Source organism: Staurois parvus, unplaced genomic scaffold (assembly GCF_062004578.1).
Source record: "Staurois parvus isolate SC_StPar_1 unplaced genomic scaffold, SC_StPar_1.0 ptg000645l, whole genome shotgun sequence".
Taxonomy (NCBI): domain Eukaryota; kingdom Metazoa; phylum Chordata; class Amphibia; order Anura; family Ranidae; genus Staurois; species Staurois parvus.
Window position 1 is genome coordinate 317,501 of NW_028318441.1, and position 14,866 is coordinate 332,366.

At 40.9% G+C, this 14,866-nt stretch overlaps 1 protein-coding gene across 2 annotated transcripts in view; it reads right to left on the bottom strand.

The window, feature by feature from the left end:
* The window catches only part of LOC149448987 (E3 ubiquitin-protein ligase MARCHF6-like), a 327,203-nt gene extending 315,767 nt beyond the window's left edge, over positions 1–11,436 (bottom strand). For both annotated transcript variants that reach the window (XM_089693974.1, XM_089693972.1), the window contains exon 1: positions 11,203–11,436. In XM_089693974.1, the coding sequence (XP_089550100.1) occupies positions 11,203–11,221 (19 nt within the window). In that variant the 5' untranslated portion in view covers positions 11,222–11,436. The remainder of the gene's footprint in view (positions 1–11,202) is intronic.
* Positions 11,437–14,866: the final 3,430 nt, after the last annotated feature.

The following is a 14,866-nucleotide window of genomic DNA, read 5'->3' on the forward strand; positions in this document are numbered from 1 at the left end:
CTAGATGTTAAATTGCTAACAAATGGACAAAATTTTCAAATACCTTTGAACTCTCGCTGCAACAAATGGCGTATGTTAATACACTCACATTCATTATATCCAATATCAGGTACGATGTCAATTCACAAATCGCACCTGAAATTGCACACCCTGGATGTGACTTGTCATGTGATTGGCATGGCCAGCAGCTTGCCCTTTGCATGGCAAATTGCACCCAATGTTACTGGGGGCTAACACCACTGTCACATCTAATCCGATGCGGCAATTGCCCAACATACAGTGAAGTTGCATGAGTTCACAATCCAATTGGATGTGAACAGAGCCTACAGTGGCCAATAGGGTGCGACTTGGTCTACGATTTGCAAGTCGCCTGTCATGCCAATTGCATGGCAATCGCAAACAATGTTACTGGGGGCTACCCGGTCACATTAAAGCAGATTTCTAAGTGGTGTTATTGACACCACAGTCACATCATGTGACTTGCATAGAAGTTGCATGATTTCAAAGTCGGGGTACATGGTGATTTCAAGTGCAATTTGCAAGACATTTGACACCGATCTCTCAGCAAATTGCATGAAAAGTAGTGTATTCATTACTGTATTATTACTTGCGGCTCCTACCAAGTTTGAACCACAACAATATGAATGCTCCAATAGCGTGCACATTGAGTGGGACTTGGCATGTGATTTGCACAACATGCAAGTTGTAAATCGTCTGCAAAGTCGCACCCCATTGTCTGCTATTAGAGCGACCATATGGGTGCGTTTCAAACACTGATTTCCTAAGTAGTACATGTTCTACTTTAGTGGCAATTTGCATAGAGATCTGTGTCAGATGTCTTGAAAATTGCATTGAAATGGTCAACTTTACTGTAAGTCGCATGATTTGTAAATCAGCTTTGCCCAGAGTGTAATGTTTGGTGATGTTTGATTTCTGGAGTGTTTTGCCAATTGATGGGAAATTCACCATACTAGTCAAATCGATTTGTCATTTTCAGTATTGCATACAAGATGTGGTCATGTGACTGTCTTAACTCATGTGAGAATCTGGAGGGAATTGTGACCATAGTAGCAATAAAGGTTCCAATTGGGGTTCCCTTTCACATCCCTGCTCACTGTTCTGTTGTATGCTGTACAGGTACATTTCACTGTATATATATCTTTCTGATTTGTGGGGCCTGTATACCAAGGGTTAATGCAGGTAGGAAGCGGATTCATCAGGTGAAAACACTTTCACTGACCAAATTAAGGTCAGTGGTGGGTGTGACTTAATTGGGTGTGGGGCCTTGTTTGGCGTGCTCCAAATACAACCTAGCTTATATAAAGACGTGCAGTAGTGAGTGATTTGGCCTGTTACTAGGCTGTGTGGTTTTTGACTAAGTCCTTGCATGGTGTGGTTTGGGGGAAGAAGAGATTTTGTGCTGAATTGCCCCAGACACCACTCAGGCTGTGTTTGGAAGTGGGCTGGAAATGTTTGCATATTTTTGGCCTTGTAAAGTGTTTGTGTGTTATTGCACAATGATTGTGTTTTTTCTCTTTGCATTGAAAGCCTCACACATGTCAATCGTTTTGTTTAAAATCTGCTCGTTTTAATTTTGCTTGCTCATTTAGACTCCAATGCATTTTTCTGACAAACCTGCTGACAAATGTATGTGGAGGGGATTTGTAGAGGTGGGAGGGGATTTGTAGAGGTGGGAGGGGATTTGTAGAGGTGGGAGGGGATTTGTTTTCTTGATATTTTGATCTGTAGACTTTTTGTGAATGGCTCTTTATACCAAGTGATTGTGTAAGTAAATCTTATGTGCACGAAAATGTTGCTTGATTCATCTTCCCCTTTGTTTCCTGCTATAACCTGTGCACGCACAGTTCATTAGAAGTATCTTTAGATTGTAAGCTCTTATGAGCAGGAGTGTTTTATTTTTGCCACATCCTATTTTTGTGACTCACCAAGATATTCACTGTACCTACTTGTTCCTGCTGACCAAATAAATGAAGATATATTTGATCAATAAATGTTTGACCGATGTTTTTGTGTTTATTTTATGTTCAATATATGAACAACCTTAATAGTTACTTTGTATACTTACATAATCTGCTGAAATGTAGCTTGTAAGAGCATGAATATGCAAGTGGGTGCAACCTGGCTTTTTCAAAACCAAAAAAAAAAAAAACCCGCTTGCACCACAATATTATGTACTAATGAATATGTCACATTCACTGTGCAGCCAGCTACAGGTTTTCTACAATTCGATTTACAGTAATAAAATAGTCCACACTTTGTTGATTTTTGGCCTTTGGCAACAAATATATATTAGCCAAGGTTAAAAAAACAAATCCATAAGAAACGCACATTCGCGAAAGCTATCATAGCCGCGCATAGAAATGCGCGATTGCAAACAAATAAGCGCCAAACAGGTGTCCCCATGGCGCATGAACGGCTATCCTCCCGGAAGTCCGTCATCACGTGTGCGCACATCCGGAACTGGTTGTGGGGAGTGTAAGTGGATGAGAAGTGGTTGGAGGTTTTGTGTTGGTTGAAAATTTTGATAACTTTATTGGCATTTGGACATGGCGAGAGCACAGTTCTCAACTGAGGAGATGATCCTTATATGTAAAGTAAGTGTGGCCATTGCAAATATGTTTATAACATGTGAGGGACAGGTAATTGTAATTTTGTGGGTGGGGCCTAGCAGAATCTCACTTGGTGCACATGCTACTTATCTGTACATTAGCTCCTGGGTATTGATGGGTCAATGATATTAACCACTTGCCTACTGGGTACTCCTACCCCCTTCCTGTCCTGGCCAATTTTCATCTTTCTGCACTGTTACCCTTTGAATGACAATTGTGCGGTCATGCCGCATTGTACCCATCTTAAATTTATATCAGTTTTTTCAGACAAATAGAGCTTTCTTTGGGTGGTATTGACTTGCTGCTGTATGTTTTACTTTTTGCTCGATAAACAACAAAATAGCTCATAATGAATAAAAGTCTGTTTATATATATATAACATTTGGTAAACTGGTAATTTAGCAACACTGATGTGCGTTGATGAGGCAGCACTGGTGGGTGGCACTGCTGGCCACAGGTGGGCGGAACTGTTGGTGGGCACTGATCATCAGTGCTGACCCCTCCTCTGATAACTGCTGGTTCTCGGCAGTACTTTCCACACATTCTGACAGCGTGATGAAAGTACAGCCAAGACCCGGCAAATGCATTTCCCGGTGATCAGCGTGTCATTGGACATGGCTGATCACATGGTAAAAAGCTGCTGTGATTGGCCTTTTACCACATCACGTGATCAGCTGTGTCCTAAGGACACAGCAATCACAGAGAGCGCGTTCTGCCAGGATGTCATATGACACCCTCCCAGAGCTGCCTGGATGCAGTGTAGCGTTATTCGGCTATCTGCGGTCACCAAATAGGTAACCAGCTAGGCCTTCATGGCTAATCTTTGAATATCTGGACATGTATACTGCGTATAATGCATTACATTCTACAATGTGTTGGTGTACATGGTATTACAGTGTGCAATGCGTTGCTGGATTCTGCATGACAGTGGACAGCATATCACAGTGTGCAATGCGTAGCTCCAGCCTGCATGACAGTGTACAGTGCATTACAGTCTACAATGTGTGGGTGTACACGGTATCACAGTGTGCAATGCGTAGCTCCAGCCTGCATGACAGTGTACAGTGCATTAGTCTACAATGTGTGGGTGTACACGGTATCACAATGTGCAATGCGTAGCTCCAGCCTGCATGATAGTGTACAGTGCATTACAGTCTACAATCTGTGGGTGTACACGGTATTACATTGTACAGTGTATTACAGTGTGCAATGCGTTGTACACTGCAGTGTGCACTAAAGCATTTTACACTCATGCACTGTACACACTAACGCATTTGACATTTCTAGTGTGCAATGTGTTAGTGTGCAATGCCTTGGACAGTACAATGCATCTGCAGTATTGGTGTATGTTTATTAAGCACAGATAATTAATCTGATTTTAGTTATCAAGGGGAAGTCTTCTCTGTCCCCCTGTTTATGAGGTGGAGGACAATTGTTTTCCGAAGAAGAGAGGAGACATTTTTTCAAGGAGATCTGTATAGATTTCCAGAGATATGTGTAGATGGTTGAGGGGCTGCATGTGATCTCCGGAGATAATTGTGATTAACGATCACCTGAGTTAAACCAGTGAATGAAAAGTGTAAAAAAACATGGATTGAAAATAATCTGCACTGACCACTGTGCTTTGTCAAGCCACATATTGGCACATTCTGGTTTCACACAGATTCGATGTGAAATTTGCAGTGATTTCTGTGCAAGCGCTGCACCGCATCACAACCACAACCCCTTCATGCCACCTGCTGCGGCTTTCTAGGTGAAGTTAACAACACACCAAAATTGGTACACAAAGCGTATTGCGATTTGCCAAATTGGATCGCATGCCTATTCACACCCATGTGCATACCCTGAAAAAGGGTCCTGCACATTTTTGGCCCGGATGCGGTGCAATTTGAGGTGTGCAAAATGTTTGTCTCTAATTGCAACGCACACAAATTGCATGTGATTTGCCCAGGAGTGCGGTGTTATACCACAATGCATGTATGTGAAGCCAGAATAAAAGTATGTGTATTTTGTCTACTTTTACTTGCGCATGTTAACATTATGTAAGTGCATTTTTCTTCTGTTTAACATGCTATAGAAATGGAACATGCATTTGGATGTAGTGTTTTTGTATGTGCATTTTGGAAGTATTCTAAACACACATTGACCCTAGGGCCACACCATATCTTAAGCCGCGTTTGTCAGAAATGCTGTACAGTACATTTAAAGCGGATTTACACTCCACCTATCAAAAAATAACAGTCATCAGCTACAAAAACGGTAGCTGCTGACTTTTAAAAAGCAGCCGCTTACCACAGAGCAGCCAAAATCATTCATTTAGCTGCTCCCATGCCAGCATTCCTTGGCCCCTCTCTCCTGTTCATTGCTCCCCGAACAAGCACCTTGTTTTGGTGTGAGCCCAAGAAGACTCCTTCATGAGCCACGTAGACCAGAGAGGCAAGCTTTTCAAGCACATCATGAAATCAGGATGGGGCTCCACTTCAAGTAAGCATTAGTGTGCCTGGGGGAGGGAGGGACCTTTGGCCTTTCCAAACACAGTAGATGCTTCAAGAATGTTTCCTTGAACTCTTGAAATGGTTAAAAAGGAAAGACACTCTAGATAGCCTGCACTGAGAATTGACTGTCATGATGACGTGTCAATGATTATTTGCCCTCATTTTTCAGGAGTGGTACTGCTTGCGGTTGAAGCTGGTAGAAATCCACCTTCACGTCCTCCACTCACCTTCACTTGTGGCCAGTGGATATTTTGTGGCCCCAGGCAAGAACTGGCATCGAGGACCTTCATAAAGACCCTGGCATGCCAGAGGTGGTTTGGAAGCAGCACAGCAATTTGACCATCCCTTTCCTCTGTGTTGGTTTTAGGGGTGCAGAATTGCTTCTCGTTCCTGAACAGACTGTCGCCGGATATCAGAGTCCCCATATTTTCAAGATATGTTTTAGCCATGTTGGCTTATTTTTATGTTGAGTCAATTAAAGACTATTTTTTGTTACCTTAAAAAAGTGTCAGATCCTCTTGATTGTATTCCCGAGACTTCAGATGGCCAGATAACATGCAATCTGAGGAAAAGTCAGTGCAATGTCCTCCACAAGTAGCTAAAGTCTGTCATAGGAGGACCTACCAGAACAATGCATTAATTTGGAGTGGGCCAGGCCCATACAGTACATCATGGAGGCTTGCTATGAAGGAACATTCACGTTTGGATACTTGAGCTCATGTGGTTTGTTTCCAAATATTTCTGCCCATTGCAGCGTATTGACTATTGCAGCTCAATAAAGATCAGGCATACAGAAAAGTGTACCTTGTCCATAGAATAGCCACTAGGAGGTCCTATCTGGGCACACAGATCTGGCCTATGCATAATTGTGGAAAATGCCAATTCGGTCTGCTTTATAATATGAAGGGGTCAGTTCACGCTTGCTTCAGGGGAAACATTACAACGAATTTTGTTATTTTTCATAGGAAAACGTGGCCGATCCCTAGATGCATTGAGGTACATAGCAGAGGTTCAAGATACTCCATAGAAGAACTTATTGTTCTTCCTAACTATACAGGTGGCACAGACACAAGCATACACCCAGGGCCACTGTTAGATATCACGGGGCCCCATACAGCATACCTGACAGGCCCCCACCACCAGAGAAAATATCCAAATTATATGTATGTTAAAAATACACATTTTCTTCATGGACACAATCACAAACAAATTCCTGTTCAATCCAAATGATAAAACTGTACTGAGTTAATGAATCAAACGTTGTGTAATTGAGGGCTCATTCACATGGGTGCTGTGGCCTGTAGAGTGTGAATCAGTGTTTGGTTTTTGTGGCTGTCGCCATTAGCATGCAACCTATGTTACACTATGTGAATACTGCAGATCCTAATTTGACAAGCATATGGTTGCAATTGTACAGCCCTGAACACAGACAGTGAGCATTCAGGGCCACTTCCCCACGCCTTCACACTTGTCAGATTAAAACCTGTGTTCATACAGCTGCTGTGTCCCCATAGTGTAACAGGTGGCTCTAGCCACATAAACAACTCACTCATTCATGCTGTACAGGTCAGAGGACCTGTGTGAATGTGGCATTTTGTGTTCGTTATATTTATTTTTTCCCAAAGCCCATTGAATTCAATGGGCTGCTTAACATGTGGAAACATGCCACAATACTGCAGGCATGTTATTTTCCAAGTGTGTTGCACCTAGCCGCACAGTAGTGTGGTGCCATGCGTTTTTGTGGCTGTGAATGGGTCTGTTTTTAATAGACGTGTGTAGGTGCAATAACGTTTGATCATGGTACCTGCACACATCTACAGAGGGCATTGCATTTCTTTGCTGTGCTGGAAAATGTGTGTTCTTACATGCGTTTCTGCACCACCAATGGTGTGAACAAGTCCTAAGGGCCAATTCACAGTATAGAAACAGTCTACATGTGTTCCTGATGGGTTTTTTCATGCCCTTTTGGCATGCATGTTTAGTGTGTTCCAGTACATTTTGGATGCGTTTTGGACACGTTGACATTGCATTTTTGTATCCCTTCCACTTATTTTTTTCTATTTTCTTTGTATTCAATGTAGTTAGGGACATGTGCGCTTTAGTACATTCAAGGATGTTTCAATGTGTTCCAGTACAGTTCTGTGCAGAAACAATGCAGCGTGGTCAACTTTGTTTACAGCACCTGCAATGCATTGAAAATGCAAGCGCTGATGTGAACTATGACATTGACAACCATATAACCTTTCTGTGCGTTTGTGATGCCGAAAAAGCAACTGAAACGCATGTAGTGTGAACTGGCCCTAAAGGTTATTAGAGGTCAGGGAACGGGACTGACCAGGAATTGTGAATTCAATCAGACTAGTGGTGAGATACAATCAGCAATTGTATAATAATGTGAGATCTGAGCTGTAGCTGATAGAAAATGAGGCACATTCACTTGATCAGTAAATAGATAGTTAAAGAGTGGGGCGGTGATCCATAGATTTGCATATGGGACAGGTGATGATGGGGTGGGGGAGGGGGTCAAGTTGTATAAGGAGACAGATTTAAAAGAGAAAAAAGTTACAATGAAATATACACGGCATGAAACTTGCACATTTCCTAATTGGCAGAAGAACAGTACGCAAGTAACATTCATCCACTTTCTAGTCATTAGGCAAAATCATAATTGATCAATATTCCTGCTACAAACCAGAAAAATGATCTCCATTTTTTTGGGATGTTGCCAAGACTGGGATTAGAACCCATGACCCAAGTGCTGTAAGTTCTGAGCTCTAACCACTAAACCACTGTGGGAGACACAGTTTGAGCTACAATGTAGAATAGTTACATTGTTTAAAAATGATAAAGCGAGCGCTGGTCAAATGATATAGACTAGTAAAATGGTATTACACAAGATAAATATAACCACGAACAGTAGTGCATGAACTCGTGAAAGGTCATCCACCCCTGTGACAGTGTACTACACTATTAATCACCTTTCTGGCTCCTGTGGCTGAGCTAATTCCTCCCCAGGACCATTTGGGCACCCACCCTGATGGATGGATGGATGTATGTAGCTGGATGACTAACCCATAGCTGCCAGCATACCGCTGCACCCCCAGATGTGCGATGTGTATAACCCATGCACATTAATACTTTTGTTCTGGTGAGTGTAGACCAGTCCCAAGGGTGGTTTACCTTTCACGAGTTCATGCACTACTGTCCGTCACGGAGAGACCACACATGCCATTCATAGGCACTCTCTGAGTTGGTACTCTCACACGAAGGACATTCCATTATTCAGGAATGATTATATGAACTTATTTTAGCACGATTTACCAGTTTACATCATTATTGCAATTCTTTGCACTTTTTGGTTTTTACATGCGTTCATTATTGATCACATGCATTTATAGCGCTGCACTTGTCTTTAACATAGAATAGTTATGTGATTAAAGAGAATGAAGATATATAATTATATTGGGAAATTAGAAGTATATAAATTATTTGAGATATAAGTGTGAAAATGTTTAAGATTTGAAAATATAATGTATGACATTCATTAGTAAATGCATTACTTTCCTGATCATTTTGGAAAAACAGCAAAAAAAAAAAAAAAAATAGAAAATTCTAATACAGCTGTACTATTTATTACATTCTAAAGATTCTCTTTTGCTATCAGAAAAAACGCCAATGTTAATAAAGCCTGTGCTTGTGCGCCATCTAGCGAATATATCCGGTGTTGCACCTAAAAATGTGCCAGACGGGATACCACATTCACTAATGGCAAAGTAGACGCTCGTTAATGGGCTTGCTAGACGCTGCTCAGACGACTGATTGATTGGCCTGAGTCTGCCTGAATGGTCAGACTCTGCTGACAGACTCACATCTTAGTGAATCAGGGCCTCGATGTCTCAAAACTAACCTGTCACCAAAAAATGAAGAAAAAAAAAAACTCTTAATTTTTCTTTAATTGTAAAAAGATTCAAGTTACACCCAAGTACATAACACACCCCCCAGAAAAAAAATTGAGGCTCCCACATATATGCACAAACATAAACGTACACGCTGGGGCACCTATGCATGAAAATGCTGATTGCCAAACACGTTACGTACTGCTGCACACGCCAGAGTGAGAGCAATAATTCTAGCACCAAACCTCCTCTGTAACACTAAACTGATGACCTATAGGGGGATTTAAAAGCATCACCTATAAAAAAAATATAGGGTACTATATAGGGTTGCCATTTCACGTGCTCACGCAAATTTAAGGTTTGACATGTTGGATATCTATTTACTCGGTGCAACCTCATCTTTTATATTATACCAAATCAAAGTGGGGGATTTATTGCTGTTTTGTGCCCTAAAATTAAGTGTATTTTTTACTGAAATGTTGTTGTAATATCGTGTGACATAAATTGGAACACTATTTTATTCTCTAAGGTCTCTGCTTTCAGAAAATATATGGTTTTGGGGGTTTTATGTAATCTTCAGGCCTAAAATTATTTTTTTTAAAGTGTGCAAAAAAAACACAAAAAGGGTGTTGGCAGCGAAAGGGATAAAAGATAAGCCTGACAATCCCCTTTCCTGACGAGCATCCAAATCGGTGCTCCTTACACTGAAGGTCTCTCTCCTCTCTGCTAGTCGCTGAGTGCGGTGCTGGAGAGAGGCAGGGAGGTGAGGAGACAAACAGTGCAATGTTAATAATATTAATGGTCTTGCCATAAAGCCCCTTTTGTTTTTTAAAAAGCCCCAGACATTCCTAAAAGCACCTCAGAATTAAATATGGTTTTGGTTCAAATTTATTTAATTTGTCTTTTTATCAGGACAAGTAAATTGGGGCCCCAATGCCTAGCATAGTAATTTTTTAACAGGAAAACAGAGGGACTGGCAAGAACACCAGAGATTTCGTACAAAGAACAAAATATGTTTTCATACAACTACATGGTACAGCAGACATATCAAGAATCTGAAATGTTGGGTTTACATATTGTTTAAGACCCCGGTTGCACTGGGTGAAACTTGGCATTCGATTTACATGCCATGCAACTTGCAAATTGCAAGCCAAGACGCACCCTATTGCCTGCAATTACAGCAGTCATATTGGTGCAGTTCCAACTTGGTCAGAGCCGCACTGATTTCTAAAGTACATGCACTACTTTTGGTGCAATCTGTATAGACATCTGTGTCAGATGTCTTGTAAATCGCACCTGAAATCGGCATGTCCCCGGAATTTGAAATTGTGGGACATGTGACCAGAGTGTAACTGTAGTACTGCACATGTAAGACCACACATTTACACCTGCAGGTGAGGTGTAAAAAAAAATATTGCATCTTCAGCAGACCAAAGACGATGCTAAAACCTAACAAAAAAAAAATGTAAATTTTATGCATAAGTGTGCCAGCTGCAACAAACTTTTTGAGCCGCAGTCGAATGCTGGATCCAACATGATGGATTTGTATTAAAAAAAAACCCACACACAATTGTATGAGGTATTTTCGTTTTTTGATATAACTTTTGGCCTGCCTTAAATGCACTGTCATCAAAAACGTACATTATAGAGTTTATGGAATCACATCTAAAACGCACTGCATAGATGCAAAGTGCAGTTGTATTTTGACAGGTCAATTACCTGGTGTTGGGTTGGCATCATACTTGTGTATCATGATATCTTGCCATGGCAAGAGAATGTTAAACTTGCAAAAAGTTTTTTATGGACTATTTTTTACCAACCCTAAGAACATTTTTTTAATGCCTACATTTTTCAGATACAGCAAAAATGCGACCTGAATTTAACTTTAAGTAATTCAAAATTAAGCCATACATACGTCAAATGCACCCCGCGCATACATTCATATTGTCTGTTTGCGTCAACTTCCTTCAGCAAACCAATACGTACTGACGACCGCCTTCAAGTAAGACATATCCAACTTAACACATCACATATTTTAGCTCCGACAAAACACATCTCGTTAAAATCACCACTCACAATATCTTGCTTAAAAGTAAATATAAATACAAAACCGAATAACCACGTAACACAAGCAATTCATCTACTATCACCGAACTCTAAACCTGCACGTATTGACATTACCTTCTTCTGCCGCCTCCATCTTGCCTAGTCTGTGACGTATACTCAAGCTCACGCCTTCTTGTCTTTCATTCAGCGTGTCTTACAGAGCGAGATGTCAGACTAGCTCCCCCCAGTGAACATTGACCCAACACGCTGCGGTACTTAGAAACTGAAACAGATGCATTAATTGGCTCGTAGATCTGAGAGCGAGTTGCAGACTGTGGAGCAACCCCGGATGCCATAGGTTCCCAATTATGTTAGCAACAAAGGAAAAAAAGGTCTCGATGCTTGTCACGTGGTGATAGCCATGCTTAATGCGCATGCTTTCTGTACAGTAGCAAATTGTGATGGTTTGTGTGGGTTGGGTTTTCAGAAAGTAATTTATGTTTTTGGCGATTCTCTGTTGCAGATGGTATGAAACATATATTGATATCTTTAAAATGTATATTGTTGAAGGCTTTTTTTGGGGGGATATTAGACCTTTCTTTTTTACAAGGAAGGCTGTGTTTACACACACAGGGATGGGTGCACAGATGTTCCGTGCAAGCATGTCTATTGGAATGCACACATGCATTCGTGGCCATGCAACCACACAGATGTCGAACTGGGAGCAGTGCCTGTGTATATGCATCTGCTGCTTTCCAGTAGACAGCAATGGTACAAGATGTACAGAACACCTGGCATTTGCCCCATATGAATGAGGCCTAAATGAACCTGTGCCTGTTAAAATGGACTTTTCATGTAAATGGAGGGTCTGTTTTCCTGCCAGCCATCTGCCCTAAAATAAAACTAGGTGCAAAAAAAAAAAATTAAGGTGGAAATAAATCCTTTTCAGCCAAAGAAGCTGCCATCTCTTAGCCTCTGTTTGGCCCCTGCAATAGTATTGCATGTGATTACTTACAACACCAGTCATTTGATAGTTTGATAGTACAAGCAAATGTGACAGCATTCTCGGCATGCCGGGTATGTAACAGTTTTTTTAGATCGTTACATTGATTGGATTGATAGGTTTAGTTCAGCTTTAAAACTTAATTGCAACCACAATTAAAAAATAAGTATCATCACAAAAGGGCATATCTTAGAGTGACACCACCACTGTGCATGTGCAGTCATACCAGCACACAAACACTGCAAGAATGTAAACGGAGATGTGAATGCACACTTCAGTGTACATTCCACAGAGGATTTTGTACAGGCAGGAAAGTGTATTTTATGTCTTTGAGCATCATCCCTCCCCCCAACTCATGTGATCCTTATCAGTTCCTAATTGGGGCAGAAATGAGTTGCTCATTTGACCATCTCCCTTTAAATTTAGACCAGCTCATATGGGGGGGGCACAGTTTTCAGCATGAGTGTGTTTGATGCTGGAATGTGAAGAAGCAGTTGAACACTGCTATCCTGTGTTCCCAAAATCTCATTTATTTACCCCTCTGTTCCACCCCAATGCTTATACATCTCACCCTCACTTCTACCATCTCCCTACTACTGCTCTCATCACCTCCTGCTGATACTTTACTCACCTGCTGACCCAAACACCAGGACAGGAAGGCATGTGCACTCATATACATCTCGCTCCCATCTTAGTTTCCTCACCCTCCTTCTTCTCCTAATCTCTGGGGATATCTCCCCAAACCCTGGTCCTTCACTATCTCACCTCCACACCAGGCACCCTCTTTCCAGTAATAGCCGCAATCTGCTCAATTTAATATTAATCCCCGTGCTCCTAAAAAAACACCCTCCTTTTTTCATGTGCACTCTGGAATGCCTGCTCTGTCTGTAATAAACTCACCTCTGTCCATAACCTTTTTGTCTCCCTTAACCTACTAGCAATTACAGAAACCTGGCTTCATGCAGCAGATCAGATTCTTCCTCTCCCACAGCACTTTCCTATGGAGAAGGGGTGCAGTGCTAAGAACTCAGTAAATATAAAATGTCTTCAATAAATAGTTCATAAATAAAAGTATATAAAAGGCAGTTCATAAAGTGACTCTTGTGCTCCTGTTATTTCTGGAATCGGTGTCCGTGCAGTGATGAAGTAAGTAATGCGCACTCACCGGTCTTGCATATAAAATGCGCCTTTAAATCAATATTCCAGATGTCATCAATAATGGATCAGGAACTAGGTGGTCTTCCCTCTAAAGGATGGTGGGTCATCAGACAGGATCCGTATGGGCTTTATGTATGATCCACATCCGCCAGAGTTCCCTTTTAGGGGTTAAACTGGTACTGCTCCCTGGGTGGTAATTCCTTCTATGGATGCAGGGGTCCATCCTGAGGCAGTTAGATCTAAGGATTGAAGACTCCCCCCAGGGGGTTAAAACAGGTATGCCCATAGTGTAGTAGGGTTTAAAGTATTTTAATAAAGCATGTCACAAATTAAATTAAAATTGATGCATCAAAGGTAAAAAGATGTTTAAACAGATATTCCCTGTATATGGGCTGACTGTCCGGGATTAAAGATGGCCGCCGGAGCTCCACGTTGCTCCGGTGGCGTGACGTCGTGGCGTGATATGGTTCCTCCTTGACGCATATCGTGCTCAAGCACGTCTTCAGAGGGTGATCGGCAATCACACCGCACCGTCCGCTGTTCACTTAAATAGGAGATGGCGCATGCGTATTACACAATCGCCATCTTCCCGAAGATCACAATATAATGCGTGAGAGAGCGGGCGCCATTTTTCCATGGTTTTCAATATGAATAGCAGAAAAGACATCTGAGTTGTCGGATAACAATAATATTTGGTAAAACCATCAGATATCATACTGAAAAAATTAAAGAATCTAAAAGAGTATATTGTAGGTGACTATCAATCAATAAATAATGTTGTAAACATGATACAATTGGTGTAATTGATCATAGCATTAGTGCCATGGAAAAATGTATACAGACATAATAACATGAAATCAACCATCAGGAATGTAAAAAATACATGATCAATATTAAATGGTAAAACTCAAACCTTAATATAAATAAAAATGTATATATACATCCATATTAAAGGACGTAATAAAATAAACATATATATATTGCATAAAACCCGTAATAGAGTAGAATACCTCAAAAAACTGTATGATCATAAAGGAGTCAAAAAACACCAAAAAACATACGGATTAAAAGGAAAAAGGTAATCCGATAAAAATATATAATCACTAAAAAACAAAAAACATAAAGGACAATAATCTGAATATAGAATCAAATAGATATAAATCCAATAAAAAATTATAAAAATGTATAGAAAACTTAAAGCCAAATAATAAAACACCCCACAGCCCAAAGAGTAAGTAGATAGTAAAAAAACCTATAAAAGGGACTCAACTATTCTCAATAAAACAAATAATGTCAACTTCGATGTTATGGCCATTAGGGTGTAAGGTACAAAGTTCATGAATCCAATGCATTTCTAATTGGAATACTGCTCTTCTTTTATGTAATCCCCTCCAATGTGGTTTAATTAGATCAATACTAGAGATGAGCGAATCGAACTTGGCGAAGTGGAATTCGTTTCGAATATTAGGAAAATTTCGATTCGCGACGAATCCGAAAATTAGCAGACTTCGGATGCGCGAATCGAAATTTTTCCTAAAATGGCGGCGACATGTGCGGCGACGGAGCGGGGATCTCTGGGAAGGCGCGCAGACAAGGTGCGCTGACCCATTATGCATTCATTCATGACATGTGATCGCA